The sequence below is a fragment of the Paramormyrops kingsleyae genome, chromosome 10 (assembly GCF_048594095.1).
Source record: "Paramormyrops kingsleyae isolate MSU_618 chromosome 10, PKINGS_0.4, whole genome shotgun sequence".
In the NCBI taxonomy this organism is placed as follows: Eukaryota; Metazoa; Chordata; class Actinopteri; order Osteoglossiformes; family Mormyridae; genus Paramormyrops; species Paramormyrops kingsleyae.
The window spans coordinates 28,832,083-28,846,617 of record NC_132806.1 but is presented as its reverse complement, the minus strand read 5'-3'; the positions used below and the strand labels follow the sequence as shown (position 1 = coordinate 28,846,617).

Genomic DNA, 14,535 nt, shown 5'->3' with positions numbered 1-14,535 from the left:
CACCACTTAATGTTTAACATTATTTCTGAAGGTCACTTGAGGTCATCCACCGAGTTAGGATTAGTTAATGGTCATCTCTGGCATTAATGTCTTTTGCCTCACCTAATTCTTGTGTACTGCTGTCTTAGAACTTTGAGTCTGGAAGCAGCCTGCTGCTCAGCATAGCCTTCTGTCAGCAGAACCAGGATTAAACCAGGATTTTAAAATGCAGATTTTTAAAAATTATAGAGTGGTTTCTTAATTATTTTTACAGAGCTGTATATAGTGTATCCCAGGGGTGATTCTAGGATTTTACTCTTAGGGGAGCTCAACCTCCACTAGGGTTTCTGCTTTCAATCTGAAGAAATTTTGAAAAATTATTTTTCAAGAAGGCTGAAACAAAAAGTAGGATGGCTGAAGCCCGCATATATAGGGTCTTCGATAACATAGCCTACTGATTTTATTAGTTCGTGTTCAGACCTTAATTTGACTTCACCTACACTGGATATTTCCCAGAGCCAAACGTATTATTTCGCGCCTAAAACTCTGTAGCCGATTAGCTAAAAAGTTAACAGCTACTAATAATCGTGGAGTGCATGGGGAAGATGCCTGACGGAGTTTCTCCAACTCAAAATCAAGAAGCGCAATAGCGTCGTTATTTCATTGCCTTCCTGAACTTGTCTGCATTCAAGGATACGGTCTGTAATTTGAAGAAAAATATAGCGGTAAGTTTTTGTTTTATGTTGTAACTTTATCTCATCGTTTCAATATGGTTAATTAGGCTAGCTAGCAACGAATAGCATAGACCTAGCAAAATTGTCGGTCTGCGCAAAATATTTATCTACTAGGTTAGGTTAGAACCCGATTTTCGCCCCCATTAATCTCAGGCTTGTAACTTTGAATAGGTATGACGCACAGACATGAATCGCATATCTTTGCAATCCAGAGAATTTACTCGATCCGGTTGTACAAGTTGCAACGTTGTGTGCTCAAGTATTGCAGAGTAATCCTGTGCGTAATGAGGCATATAGTTTAAACATTTTCCACCAAAACGCACCCCTAATAATGAAATATCGATATTATTCACATTACAAGGAAAACAAAGCGCATATTCGCTTCAACGTACCATACCCTTATGGGGAAATATTTATTGTATAATTTACTTATTATAATAGGGTGACCAGACAATCCATGTCAGGGAGGACACTTTGAGCTACTTCGGGTTTTACAAACTACTTTCAAATTGAAAGGCTCCTGTGCTCGGCTAAATAGTTTAGCTCTTCTTGTGCTTTGACTGGTTTGTTTCCTTGACTGAAAGACTCATCCAGCTGTTTCACATTAGCATTAGTGACACATGCATGATTATAGGAGACTGACCAATCAGCACACAGCAAGAGCTGAGTGCTCAAGTGAAATCCAGGTCCGTTTAATTGAAATGGTAATTTACAATTCCTGTCCTAGCTCACAGTGTCCTCCCTGACATGGATTATCTGGTCACCCTATATTATAAGCCTATAAATAAATGAACAAAAAAACACTCAAACATGTTCTCGAGTTCTACTAGAAATAACAAAACACAACATTCTATTTATTAAGAAGACAATTTCTTGATATTCTCGTAATATTCATTCTCAAAAGTTTGTATATACAGCAGTACCTCGGTTCTCGAACTCACTAGAACTCGAATTTCTTGAAAGTCGAACAAACCAGTTTGACCTTGAACTCGATCTGAATATCAGAAGTCGAACCGTGAACGCTGACCTAATATAAATTGTATGGAAATGAGTCATACTACAATGCAATTCTTATTTGAATGTCTTCGAAGTTCTTCACAGACTGGACGATTAACCAAATAAAGCAGCGCAACATTACAGTAACTAACAATAAATAAACCACTAACTTACGTGTACTATTAGCGCATTTATGTCATTTATTTAAACTTTATTTTACCAGGTAAATTAACTGAAAACCAGTTCTCACTGCTTTACTGTACGTGATATTCGGGAGAAATAGCAGATTACGCATCGGAACTGCCTGGGATACAAACGTCATGCGTGTAACTAAACGCTTCAGCCAATAAGGGCAAAGGTGTGTCGTCACGGTGGCGGTTCCAGTTTGTGCAGCCGGGTGAGAGGTCGCAATGCAGCTAACCGTAATGTATTGCGTCAGGATCAGAATGCGTTGCTTTAAGCCAGCGCTGTAAGCAAGTCGAACGCACCCAATGACCGGACTGGGGAAACAAACTGAAACGCGGACTTAATACAGAGGACTAATGACAACAACCAGAAACAGCTGATCACATGGGGATCCCACACGAGCTTAACGAGGGGGCGTGGCACACGGAAGGAGCGGACGATCGGGGCAGGACAGGGGTAATATTGGGATAAGATATCTTTATCGTTTTGGAAGCCATTAAGAAAAAAAAAATGCTCGTCTTGTTTTATCCTGTTCATTTTGTGTTTAAATGCTAAAAAAAAAAAAAAACATATTCAGGGGTAATTTTGGGGGGCCGGGAAACAATTAATTGGTTTTCCATTATTTCTTATGGGAAAAATTCAATCAGAACTCGAACTTTTTAGGATTCGATCCGGAGTCCGGAACGGATTAAGTTCGAGAACCGAGGTACCACTGTATATGTACGTAGGCTATGTTTGATGTCGAGCTCGGTCAAAACAAGAAATAGAAGGTGCGGATCGTGTAATTGGAACAGCAATGACGTGCTACAGCCTTGGTTTGTTATTTGAGGCTAAAATGCCAACTAAAAGTTTAATTTCCAAATGTAATTTTATCAGTCATAGCGTATATAGGCAGAAAAACGATAGCGATAAACATTCAGCATTAGACTCTAAAACCGTCCGTTATGTCTTTGTTTATCCAGCGGATCGTAAACTAATAGCAATGCTTTTCTATTTCAATTTCTTTCAGATGTTTTGAAGTTTTTTTATATATAAAATAGATATGTAATCATGCTGTCTATAGCTATCTATAACTTTAAAACGTTACTAAATGGATGCAAAATCAAAGATTTTGCAGCCGGGTGCATTCCCGCCATGTATTCCTTCACAATACTAAGCCCCAGAAAGGTCCCCAATGAAAGCCGCGCATTCCCACATCAGACGCTCTAACCTCAACATTTATAAGATTTGTAGTGCCTGCAAATTTTTATATTAGATGAGACTAAAAACGTAGACATTTCAATAGGTGCAAGTAGGTTTCCCTCATAAGAAGGGCGATATCAAGACTGTCAGCATTTACACATCAAATTATGACATTGGCCTATACCTGAGTAGTCATATCTGGGTAAACAACAGCATACATTATATATGTGGCTAACGCATATACATACAGTGTAATAATCCTAAAATCAAAGGGATAGAAAAACGCCAAAAAATTAAAATGGATAGGGTTCAAAGTGTTAAACTATGTTATTTGCGGTCGTTTTTCTTTTAAGTTCGCTTAAATTGGCGGTTGGTTAATGTGGGCGCTCGAGCGCCGCCCCCTTCAAATACCAAAAGAAGAAAGTATACTTAATCATGTTAAACATAATTTAATCCGATAATGGGAAAATTATTATGAAATAGTTGCGCCTGGTATTCTGTCAGGGGAGCAGCCTATGCCAGTCGATAAAAGAGACGATTTCTGCTTTAGTTAAATTGCGTTTTAAGTGTTTTCCTGGCTAGCTAAGCGATCCCGGATTTAGCAGTCATTTGTTTTCGAAACTTTTTTACAGTGAGAATGAAAGTGTCACGAAGAAAATACCAAATACGGAACAATTATATGACATTATCAATTTATCATTTTCCGATCCACCTGGAAACAGGCCGCACCCCTACTGTAGGTAGACAGATTACGTGCATCCGATGTGTGCGACAGGGAAGATGCGACCCCCCAACCACTAACATAAAACTCCGCCTATGCTCCAGCTCCTTAGCTAACTGACAGGCTCTTTCGGGGCATGGCAACTTAAAGTGGAACCGCAGAAATAAAAAAGAGAGAAATTTGGGTTATTTCCGTACAAAACAACGTTTCACAAGGCGTTCACAGGAAGAGGCGGGAAAAAAGAGGATAAGGGAGCTTGTACCAACCGACCCGATTTGCAGATTGGCAGCCGGTAAGTGATCGCGCCCGCGATTTCTCCACTGTAAAGAAGGATTTTTTTCTGACTGAACACAGCCTTGTCTGTAACAGCTTAAGCAAGGTTGTGATATTGGGTGGAGTGGGCACAACTTTAATGATTTTGAATACAAAGGTCTGTTTATTGGGGGGGGGGGGGGTTGTGTGTGAATGAATGCGCATTAAATATTGAGGTGTACACATCTCCCAATTCCCTCTGCCTGCTAAACCAGAAGGTTGCTGGTTCAAAACCCATAACTAACAGTACTTGAAAGGATTTCTCAATGCTAATTCCACCCTTGTTATGCAGCCAGCTGATTGAGCTCAGTCATCAGGGTTTTGCTGCTGATAGCATGGCTATAATTGTCAGACTTACGACAAAAGTCTGGGTCCCTCCACTGGTGGACAGGTGCTCCAGCACTCAAACAGGCATCTGTGTATGCCTGCAACTGGTCACACAAGGTCTGCAGAAGTCCTTCGTAACGACACATGTCATATACACAGCTGAGGAAGTATGGTCGGGGGTCCACCACCTTTATGCAGTCCCTAATGAGGGATAGAGCCAATGCAGGGCACACAGGCATGAGACTAGAGCTGAAGCAACAAATATCTTAGATTCTATTGTACAACAGTTAAGTTACAAATGCAAGGGTACTTGAACACCTGTTATTATTCTATTCAGTCGATTCGTGGATTGTTTGTCAGTATCACTCGAAAGGCAGGAGCTGCAACCTATGACGTGTGTGCTCACCTAAATGGCCCCTGAGTGTCATTCAGCTTCCCACATTTCTCAGGTTTGGAAACCTCTGCTTCCAGACTGGGGTCACAAGGTGGGTCAGGTTTGTTGTCAGACTCACACCTGTGAAACAAAAAACACAATTATGGTGTGATGTGGAACACAAATGTTCCATATCAAAGCCAAAGGAGCACAGGTATGGGAACTGACCTGTCATCTTCATCCTCTTCTGTCTGCCAACTGTTGCCAAACTCACTCGAGTTACCAGCTAATGCACCACCTGGCTTTTTGAAGTCATTGTTGGAGTTTCCGTCGTAGTCTCCACAGAGACCACACATTTGCTCAGAGTAGGAGCTGAAGGGTCAAGACCAAAAGAATGAAATTACTGACTTGAGATAAACCTGAGCCACTAATCATACAATACTGAGACTACTTCAAGGTCATGCCCTTAATTCCTCCCCTCACATGATTTGTTGACCTTCTGTTCCGAGACTCACCTGGGGACAGATATTTGAGCATAGTGGTTGCCATCCCAGCGCACAGTCAGACCAAAGGTGGTCTGCAGGGTGACATATTGACCAGCCAGGGAGAGAGAGATGAATGGAGAGGGCGAGTGAGGGAGGGAGACCTGCAGTCCGTTCACCTGAGAGGGAGGGAAGGAGCAGAGTGTTAGTCGGCAACCGACGCTGGACTGAGAGACTCAGCATTCACAGTGGAGATGCTGGGCGTTTATTTTGAAATAAACTAATTTGTATTTGAGTCAAGGGGTTAGTGGCAAAGAACAATAGAAGGAATAAGCAAGGCCACATTCTGTATCACGAGGGATCTGGAGTTAGAGAATGATGACAATCTCTGCAGGATATCAGACTGCCCTGAACAAATGATCAGATGATGAAGGCATGAAGAATAAGTCAAAGTCCCTTATTCCATTACCACAGCATAATTGCCTGTGGCTAGGAGCACACCAATTTCCACCTACCAATGTCCTCCTGCTCTTCATCAGCGTGACCGTGACTCCATTGACAGTCACGTACAATTTGCGCAGGTATGAGACGCCTGTTACTCCCCTTTCTTCATTCTTGGCCTCCACTGAGAACCAGGGCCCTGGAAATGTAGAGAAGGCCACATGAGTCCCACAGAGAGTGAAGCACAGATGTTCCAAAACGTTGTTTGATGGAGACACAACAGTAGTGTGGATCTGTTTAGCTCAGCTATATATACAGTAGTATAGAGTAGATTGTACCAGTCGGTGTACTTCTAGCTTAGAAACACAGAAATAATGTGGTAGCGTTGAAGCTTTAGAATGGAAGCTGATGAAATATGGTGCCGCTGTACCTGTCTTATTCTGGCAACTCCTGGCCAAGGTGTAGGTGCAGGTTCCCATGAAAGTGTAGTATTTTCCATCAAAGGTGGTATAGTGTGGGTCTCCGGATATGTAGCAGTCCTCGGTACCTTCAGAAGGAGCCAGTGAGGTTAATGTAAGTGCCTCTATTCATATTTATTGGCAGTAGATCGACAATAAATGAGAGATCTTACTTATAGGGTAGCAGCCAAGCTGTCCGTTCTGAAGCTCACAGATGTGTTGTGGAGGACATGAACCTTCTATGCAAGTCACAACACCACCCTCACACTTGCATTTTGACTGACAACCCTCGGTGTAGAATTCTTCTCCGGGCTGTGAGAAAGACCAGAGCTATCAGTTTCTGTCAGATGAATGAAATGGACGTACATACACCACATAACAATGTAGCCACCTCACCTGGTAGTACTGCCCATTGTACTGACAGCCACAGGTCTCTCGTTTGACACACTGCCCTGAGCTGTAGACGTATCCTGGGTCGCAAACACATCCCTCTGCACATGGGCTGTTGCACTGCTCTGGACTGGGAGGGGTGCAGGATGGAGGGCAGACGGGGGCACACACCTCATAGTGGCTGTTAGGGGGGCAGTGTAGAGCTGTGGGGGAGCAGTTATATTGTACAGTTGTGTCATATGAAATGGTTGCAGTTTTGGGGTCTTCAAAAAATACCATTTCAGAGAATGGGCCATAAGTGATTACTGCAAAGTAGCAGCCACTCACGACAGAAGGTGCTATTCCTCCAGGGCCCCACATCAACTCCTCGGTCCTGGCACTCCTTGACGTAGGACTCCAGAGCCTCACACAATGATGACTGAGCTCCACCCAGAGCGCAGAGGTCATACAGACAATCTTTGAAGAATTTCTGCAGAGGGAGATCTCAGTTTACCGGAATGATAAATGCTTTTCTACTTCAGATAACTCGGTGCAATCTGATGATTACTAATCACTGAAACGCTATGAGCATTTCTGACCTTGGCCTTGAATGGTATATACGTTTTCACACGGTAACTCACATTGGGGTTGACCCTTGGATGACAGACAGCGAATGGTCCCTTGTTGTCCAGCAAGATTCCACAATATGCTGGACTCTGGAACACATCCAGCTCGTCGTCTGTGCATTCAGGGATGGTCTCATTGGGTTTCTTGTTGCAGCTGCAAGCAGTCGGCAGTAAAGTCATGACATTATCTGGGAGATTAAGCCTAACACCATTTCACACTTTTAATGCAGTCATGTTGTTCTCACTTAGGATCAGAGTTCCAGCTGTGGCCAAACTCATTGGCATTGGTGACGAGTTGACCAGTGGGAGTACGGAAGTCATCATTGGGGTTTGCATTGTAGTCACCACACAAACCACAAAGAATGTTCTTGTAGCTGTACAGAGAAAGGCAAAGGGCAAGATCTTTCAGCTGAAACCATAAGTGAAATACTGCAATGGTGGAAACACTGGAAAGTGATGAATGTGTTCATGAGCAAATTAATTAATAGCCTATGGTGTAACTCACTCGCTGGTAACTTTGATGTCCATGTAGTGGTTGCCATCATAGCGCACAGTCACCCCAAAATCTGCCACCACTGTGTAGAGTGTCCCCTGCTGGAAGACAGACAGCCCCTTTGCCGGGCTGGCAGGCAGGTTTACTGTGGTCCCATTCACCTGCGGGAGGAGATCACAGTGAGGGATGCAGAATACTCATCAGACTATTCAGGAATGGAATTCTCTCTTTGATAGTTCTTTCTCACCTGCACCACTCCACCCTTCAAGATCGACACGACGACTCCCAGGGTGTGCACATGCACAGCCTTCAGGTAGCTGACGGACAGGACGTTGTAGCGGTTCTCGTTGTCGGCATACACTGCGAAAGGTGGGGCCAAGGTGGTGTTGCATGGCTTGGCCAGCAGGTAGCTGCAGTTGCCCATGAAGTCGTAGTTTCGTCGATCAAATGTGGTATAGTGGGGGTCACCTGACACTATGCAGGTGGATGAGTCTGGAGAAAAACATTGGAAGCAGATTAATATAGAAGGTTAAACGTAATTGGTGGGAAGATGCTAAAGGATACATTGAACCTCATGCACTCCAACAGGCAAGGACAATAGGCCAGCGTTGATTTCAAGTAGCTGTACATTGCACACATCAGAATATTGCTGTTGTTTACAAATCTGCTGTGTAAAAGCAAAATCACTCAGTCATGTGTGAACATTTGGTTAAGGCTAATATTTACTGAGACTTTAGGTTCCCTACCTTTGGGGTAGCAGCTGGACACGCCATTGACTTCTCGACACTCCTCCGTGGGAATACAGGAGTTGTCCACACAGCTGAGTGTGTAGTTTCCAGCACAGCGGCATAGCTTGGAGCAGCCGTCACCAAAGACAATCTCTCCCGACTGCAGTTAGAACGTCACGAAAAAGAGACAGAAGAGACGCTGCTGTTTTCAGGGAGAGACTGATTCTAATAGATTGTCCAGTGACTTGTCTTTTAATCCCACAGTCAGATAACATTTAATAAACTGAATTAGTTGAGGTAGGACAGTACTAAGTGAAGAAGCTTTATATTTTAAATGTGCAGAGTCTCACAAAACATAATATTCACACTCTCAGTTAAATATAGTAGATATAATGAAGTCAAATTCAGGTAATTGCAGATTATTTTGCAGAAATTTGTGTCTTCACACCCTATGCTTCTACCTCGTAATAATTGTCATGCTCATCTAAACAGCCACACTCGTGAAGGGGCACGCAGCGTTTTCCGCGGTACACATAGCCTGGGTCACAGAAGCAGCCGCTGATGCAGGACCCCGTGCAGTTGCTGGACGGCTCCTGGCAGCTTGGGATGCATGCTGGTCCGCATTGAATGTACTGGGAGTTGGGGGGGCATTTCACTGTAGGGTGGGTAGCAGAAGAGGAGAAGAAAATAGTCTGAGGTTCTATAGTAATCGCTGTTATTTAATCTAAAGTTCAAATAGAACTGTTGTGTTACCTGGGGGAGTTGTTGGTTGTGGTTTAGTGGTGGTTGTTGGTGGTTTTGTCGTGGTTGCTGTTGATGTGGTTGATGGTTTACTGGTAGTTGATGATCCTGGAGATTAAATTAAATTACATATTTTACCTTAAAATTACCCAGGGTTTGATTCGAATTCATAGAGATGGATTTTGTAAATGTTTTATATATGTTTACAATCTATTTTCCACCTGTCCATCATCCTCCTATGTTACTAGTACAGGCTTGCAGCAGAGACAGCCCGTTGTAATATTCCAGATTATTTTAGGTAAATGTTGAAAAAGCCATTGTATTGTAAATACTGAACACCATGCTGAAGACGTTAGGGCACCTTGACATGCTGTAATACAGACACTGTCCACAGCCAGGTCTGTCTTGTCGGTCTCTCCATAGATACCTTGGATCACAAACTGGGGGCAATAAAGTATCAGTATCAACTTGTGGAATATATACTCATGTGACAAGAAATACTGGGCAACGTAGTATAAATATGCAAGTAGAGTGATCAGTCGTGCAGCACCTGTATGTCTCCTGTGCCGACGTAGTGCACCTCTGCCTTCTTCCAGCCCCGCCCTTGATTCCCTATTAAACTCATCAGGGGGGCTCCCAGTGTGCCTCCTTAGCATATAGACAGATTTCAATAACATGCAAACACGTGCTAAAATACTGCAGATTTGCATGAAAACTAAGAGGAACTTGACACATATTGCCTTTGAGGTTCTTACCGGCAGGGACAGCGTAGACATTGATCGTCATAGTGGTGGCAGTACCGTACATGTAGTAGTGGAAAGAGAGCTGCAGACAGCCTGCTGAGGAAGTGGCAGGGCTTAAGAGCTCCGCTGCCGCTCCTTCCTTGGCGTAGCTCGAGTCCAACAGTAGGTATAGGCCAACTGTGCAGAAAACAAAGGAGGCCATTATCAGAACTTCGGTGATGAATATCATTTCTTCTTTTTGGTTACATTGTCCTGTACTTTAAATATGTGTGGCGTATTTGATTACAGGCACTGTCTTGGCAGGATGAAGGTAAACAAAACATTGGTTTTGATGCTTAAGATGTAAAATGAAATAGGAGCTCTAAAAACGACTGGAAACTACACAAGAGAAAAGCAAAAATTGTAACCCAAGCACAATGAAGCTTAGCCAAAATGATTTACAATGCCTGGATGTCCTGTTTCCTCATTACAACCTCATTGTTTCTTGTCTTTCCAACCAGTTAGCTTTATCAGCCTGATGTCATCATTTAGCAGAATATAGCATTTAACTGTGAGATTTTATAGTCAACCAAAGTCATACTATAAACCTCTGCCTTCCAGACAATATAAGTATGACATTCCATCCCATACAATCCCCTGTTACTGAGCTGTCTGACCACATGCTGCACACTGTGTGCGGTGTCACTCACGTCCGGGCTTGGAGTAGTCGTCATCTGGCCCAGTTCCCTCTGTTTCTGTGGACCCAGGCCACTGCTCCCAGCCAACGATGTCTGCTGGTGCTTTAGTTGTCCAGCCACACAAGTCATCGAAGGTGTCAAAGTCACATTCTGACAAACAGCCAACTGTGAAACACAATATTAAGAAACTGTCAATTCTGCTTAAACAGCTGTATATTGAATGAACCAGAGAACATACAGAATATCTCAACCAAGAGGCTGCTCACCCCATCATGCTAACTTCCATGGTCAATGACTTAGTGGCTACATTATCTGACTTGAATGAATATAATTACTATGTTTCAGTACCAGCCTTTAGGCATCTATTCCAACCTGTCTTGTAAGGAAATCTTTTTTGTTATGACTTGAACCATTTCCCAAATAGTCTGTGTTCCTTAAACTGTAACATAAACCTAGAACACTTCAACTTAATTACATCCATCAGGAATTTTTTCTCCTTCACTTATTTTTTTCCTATTTCAACTATTTCACTATTTCAAGTTATTAATGACTGTCTCTGTTCTCCCCTTTCATACCACAAACAAAACGTGTTCCTCTCTGCTGAAATTTGGCATATCACAAATGTGCATTTTGTTTTCTGTTTTTTAAGCAATAATGACAGAAGTTCGGAAGTGGTTTGTTGATGCCTCATTTTTTTAAACCTCCCCACCAAGCTTTGCTGGAATTTCTAAATTTTCTGAAACTGAGTAAAATATGAGTATGTTTATCAATATGCAACCTTGCATTGCATTGAAGCAATATTTTTGCAGAGTTGAATACTATCGCTTTTACATTGAATAATTAGGACCATTCAATTACTGTTCAGGAGACCTAAGTTCAGAAATGTTACATTAATACAGTAATGACAACTCTTCTATATTCTGGAAAAGATTAAATTTCTGTTGACCCAAATGTTTGTCCTTCAGAGGCACCTCCAAAAATGCATCGTGTGGTTAAAAGCTCAAAACCAAGATACTGTGTTTCATACCTAGAGGATGACAACCATATTCTCCATCTTGCAGCTGACAGGACTCTGAAGGGCCACAGCTAGTTTCGTGGCACTCAATCACTCCTTCTCCTCGACACAGACATCTCTGGGTACAACTCTCCACGTACCAGCTCTCGTTAGCCTAAAGGACAAACACATACAGCTTTTATCCTGCCATTTCATATGGTACAGAGATGGGACTTTGATCATTTGCTTTAGGAAGGAGGCTCACTGGGTGGTAAGCGCCCTGAGGGTCCACACAGCCGCAGTCTTTCAGAGGAACACAGCGATCGTTGCTGAGAACAAATCCGGGATTACACTGGCATCCCTCCACACAGCGCTCTACACAGCCCGGCCCTCCTATATTCGGCCCCACGCAGGTCTCCGGACAGGAGCTCACACACAGGGAGTAGTGGCTGTTGGGTGGGCATGGCAGAGCTGCAGCACAAGGAGATGTTTCAGTCAGCACATACTTTCATATTGTGCAGCCTAGTGTTTCAGTTCAGTCGTCATTATATTTGATCTGATAGTATATATTTAATCCTCAGACTTACGACAGAAGTCCGGGTCCCTCCACTGGTGGACAGGCGCTCCAGCACTCAAACAGGCATCTGTGTATGCCTGCAACTGGTCACACAAGGTCTGCAGAAGTCCTTCGTAACGACACATGTCATATACACAGCTGAGGAAGTATGGTCGGGGGTCCACCACCTTTATGCAGTCCCTAATGAGGGATAGAGCCAATGCAGGGCACACAGGCATGAGACTAGAGCTGAAGCAACAAATATCTTAGATTCTATTGTACATCAGTAAAGTTGCAGATGCATGGGTACTTGAAACCTGTCATCACTCAATTCAGCTGATTCGGTGATTGTAAGAGTTTGTCATTATCACTCGAAAGGCAGGAGCTGCAACCTATGACGTGTGTGCTCACCTAAATGGTCCCTGAGTGTCATTCAGCTTCCCACATTTCTCGGGTTTGGAAACCTCTGCTTCCAGACTGGGGTCACAAGGTGGGTCAGGTTTGTTGTCAGACTCACACCTGTAAAACAAAAAACACAATTATGGTGTGATGTGGAACACAAATGTTCCATATCAAAGCCAAAGGAGCACAGGTATGGGAACTGACCTGTCATCTTCATCCTCTTCTGTCTGCCAACTGTTGCCAAACTCATCCGAGTTACCAGCTAATGCACCACCTGGCTTTTTGAAGTCATTGTTGGAGTTTCCATCGTAGTCTCCACAGAGACCACACATTTGTTCAGAGTAGGAGCTGAAGGGTCAAGACCAAAAGAGTGGAATTACTGACTTGAGCTAAAACTGAGCCACCAATCGTACAATACTGAGGCTACTTCAAGGTCATGCCCTTAATTCCTCCCCTCACATGATTTGTTGACCTTCTGTTCCAAGACTCACCTGGGGACAGAGATTTGAGCATAGTGGTTGCCATCCCAGCGCACAGTCAGACCAAAGGTGGTCTGCAGGGTGACATATTGACCAGCCAGGGAGAGAGCGATGAATGGAGAGGGCGAGTGAGGGAGGGAGACCTGCAGTCCGTTCACCTGAGAGGGAGGGAAGGAGCAGAGTGTCAGTCGGCAAGCGACGCTGGACTGAGAGACTCAGCATTCACAGTGGAGATGCTGGGCATTTATTTTGAAATAAACTAATTTGTATTTGAGTCAAGGGGTTAGTGGCAAAGAACAATAGAAGGAATAAGCAAGGCCACATTCTGCATCACGAGGGATTTGGAGTTGGGGAATGATGACAATCTCTGCAGGATATCAGACTGCCCTGAACAAATGATCAGATGATGAAGGCATGAAGAATAAGTCAAAGTCCCTTATTCCACTACCACAGCACAATTCCTTGTGGCTAGGAGCACACCAGTTTCCACCTACCAATGTCCTCCTGCTCTTCATCAGCGTGACCGTGACTCCATTGACAGTCACGTACAATTTGCGCAGGTATGAGACGCTTGCTACTCCCCTTTCTTCATTCTTGGCCTCCACTGAGAACCAGGGCCCTAGAAATGTAGCGAAGGCCACATGAGTCCCACAGAGAGTGAAGCACAGATGCTCCAAAACGTTTTTTGACAGAGACTCATCAGTAGTGTGGATCTCTTTAGCTCAGCTATATATACGGTAGTATAGAGTGGATTGTACCAGTCAGTGTACTTTTAGCTTAGAAACACAGAAATAATGTGGTAGCGTTGAAGCTTTAGAATGGAAGCTGATGAAATATGGTGCCGCTGTACCTGTCTTATTCTGGCAACTCCTGGCCAAGGTGTAGGTGCAGGTTCCCATGAAAGTGTAGTATTTTCCATCAAAGGTGGTATAGTGTGGGTCTCCGGATATGTAGCAGTCCTCGGTACCTTCAGAAGGAGTCAGTGAGGTTAATGTAAGTGCCTCTATTCATATTTATTGGCAGTAGATCAACAATAAATGAGAGATCTTACTTATAGGGTAGCAGCCAAGCTGTCCGTTCTGAAGCTCACAGATGTGTTGTGGAGGACATGAACCTTCTATACAAGTCACAACACCACCCTCACACTTGCATTTTGACTGACAACCCTCGGTGTAGAATTCTTCTCCGGGCTGTGAGAAAGACCAGAGCTATCAGTTTCTGTCAGATGAATGAAATGGACGTACATACACCACATAACAATGTAGCCACCTCACCTGGTAGTACTGCCCATTGTACTGACAGCCACAGGTCTCTCGTTTGACACACTGCCCTGAGCTGTAGACGTATCCTGGGTCGCAAACACATCCCTCTGCACATGTGCTGTTGCACTGCTCTGGACTGGGAGGGGTGCAGGATGGAGGGCAGACGGGGGCACACACCTCATAGTGGCTGTTTGGGGGGCAGCGTAGAGCTGTGGGGGAGCAGTTATATTGTACAGTTGTGTCATATGAAATGGTTGCAGTTTTGGGGTCTTCA

General features: G+C 43.7%; 1 protein-coding gene across 1 annotated transcript in view; it reads right to left on the bottom strand.

The window, feature by feature from the left end:
• LOC111836336 (IgGFc-binding protein-like) overlaps positions 1 to 14,535 on the bottom strand; it is a 63,081-nt gene that overhangs the window by 16,641 nt on the left and 31,905 nt on the right. Inside the window, exons 84-113 of the mRNA XM_072717048.1 lie at positions 14,274 to 14,470; positions 14,051 to 14,189; positions 13,850 to 13,966; positions 13,494 to 13,618; positions 13,012 to 13,157; positions 12,725 to 12,868; positions 12,530 to 12,637; positions 12,150 to 12,319; positions 11,828 to 12,033; positions 11,596 to 11,737; positions 10,581 to 10,733; positions 9,904 to 10,068; positions 9,699 to 9,796; positions 9,510 to 9,588; positions 9,161 to 9,256; positions 8,869 to 9,062; positions 8,426 to 8,567; positions 7,927 to 8,171; positions 7,692 to 7,840; positions 7,432 to 7,560; positions 7,202 to 7,340; positions 6,909 to 7,050; positions 6,588 to 6,784; positions 6,365 to 6,503; positions 6,164 to 6,280; positions 5,808 to 5,932; positions 5,326 to 5,471; positions 5,039 to 5,182; positions 4,844 to 4,951; positions 4,469 to 4,638 (exon numbers count right to left, since the gene is read on the bottom strand). Of these exons, the coding sequence (XP_072573149.1) occupies positions 4,469 to 4,638; positions 4,844 to 4,951; positions 5,039 to 5,182; positions 5,326 to 5,471; positions 5,808 to 5,932; positions 6,164 to 6,280; positions 6,365 to 6,503; positions 6,588 to 6,784; positions 6,909 to 7,050; positions 7,202 to 7,340; positions 7,432 to 7,560; positions 7,692 to 7,840; positions 7,927 to 8,171; positions 8,426 to 8,567; positions 8,869 to 9,062; positions 9,161 to 9,256; positions 9,510 to 9,588; positions 9,699 to 9,796; positions 9,904 to 10,068; positions 10,581 to 10,733; positions 11,596 to 11,737; positions 11,828 to 12,033; positions 12,150 to 12,319; positions 12,530 to 12,637; positions 12,725 to 12,868; positions 13,012 to 13,157; positions 13,494 to 13,618; positions 13,850 to 13,966; positions 14,051 to 14,189; positions 14,274 to 14,470 (4,371 nt within the window). The remainder of the gene's footprint in view (positions 1 to 4,468; positions 4,639 to 4,843; positions 4,952 to 5,038; positions 5,183 to 5,325; positions 5,472 to 5,807; positions 5,933 to 6,163; positions 6,281 to 6,364; positions 6,504 to 6,587; positions 6,785 to 6,908; positions 7,051 to 7,201; positions 7,341 to 7,431; positions 7,561 to 7,691; positions 7,841 to 7,926; positions 8,172 to 8,425; positions 8,568 to 8,868; positions 9,063 to 9,160; positions 9,257 to 9,509; positions 9,589 to 9,698; positions 9,797 to 9,903; positions 10,069 to 10,580; positions 10,734 to 11,595; positions 11,738 to 11,827; positions 12,034 to 12,149; positions 12,320 to 12,529; positions 12,638 to 12,724; positions 12,869 to 13,011; positions 13,158 to 13,493; positions 13,619 to 13,849; positions 13,967 to 14,050; positions 14,190 to 14,273; positions 14,471 to 14,535) is intronic.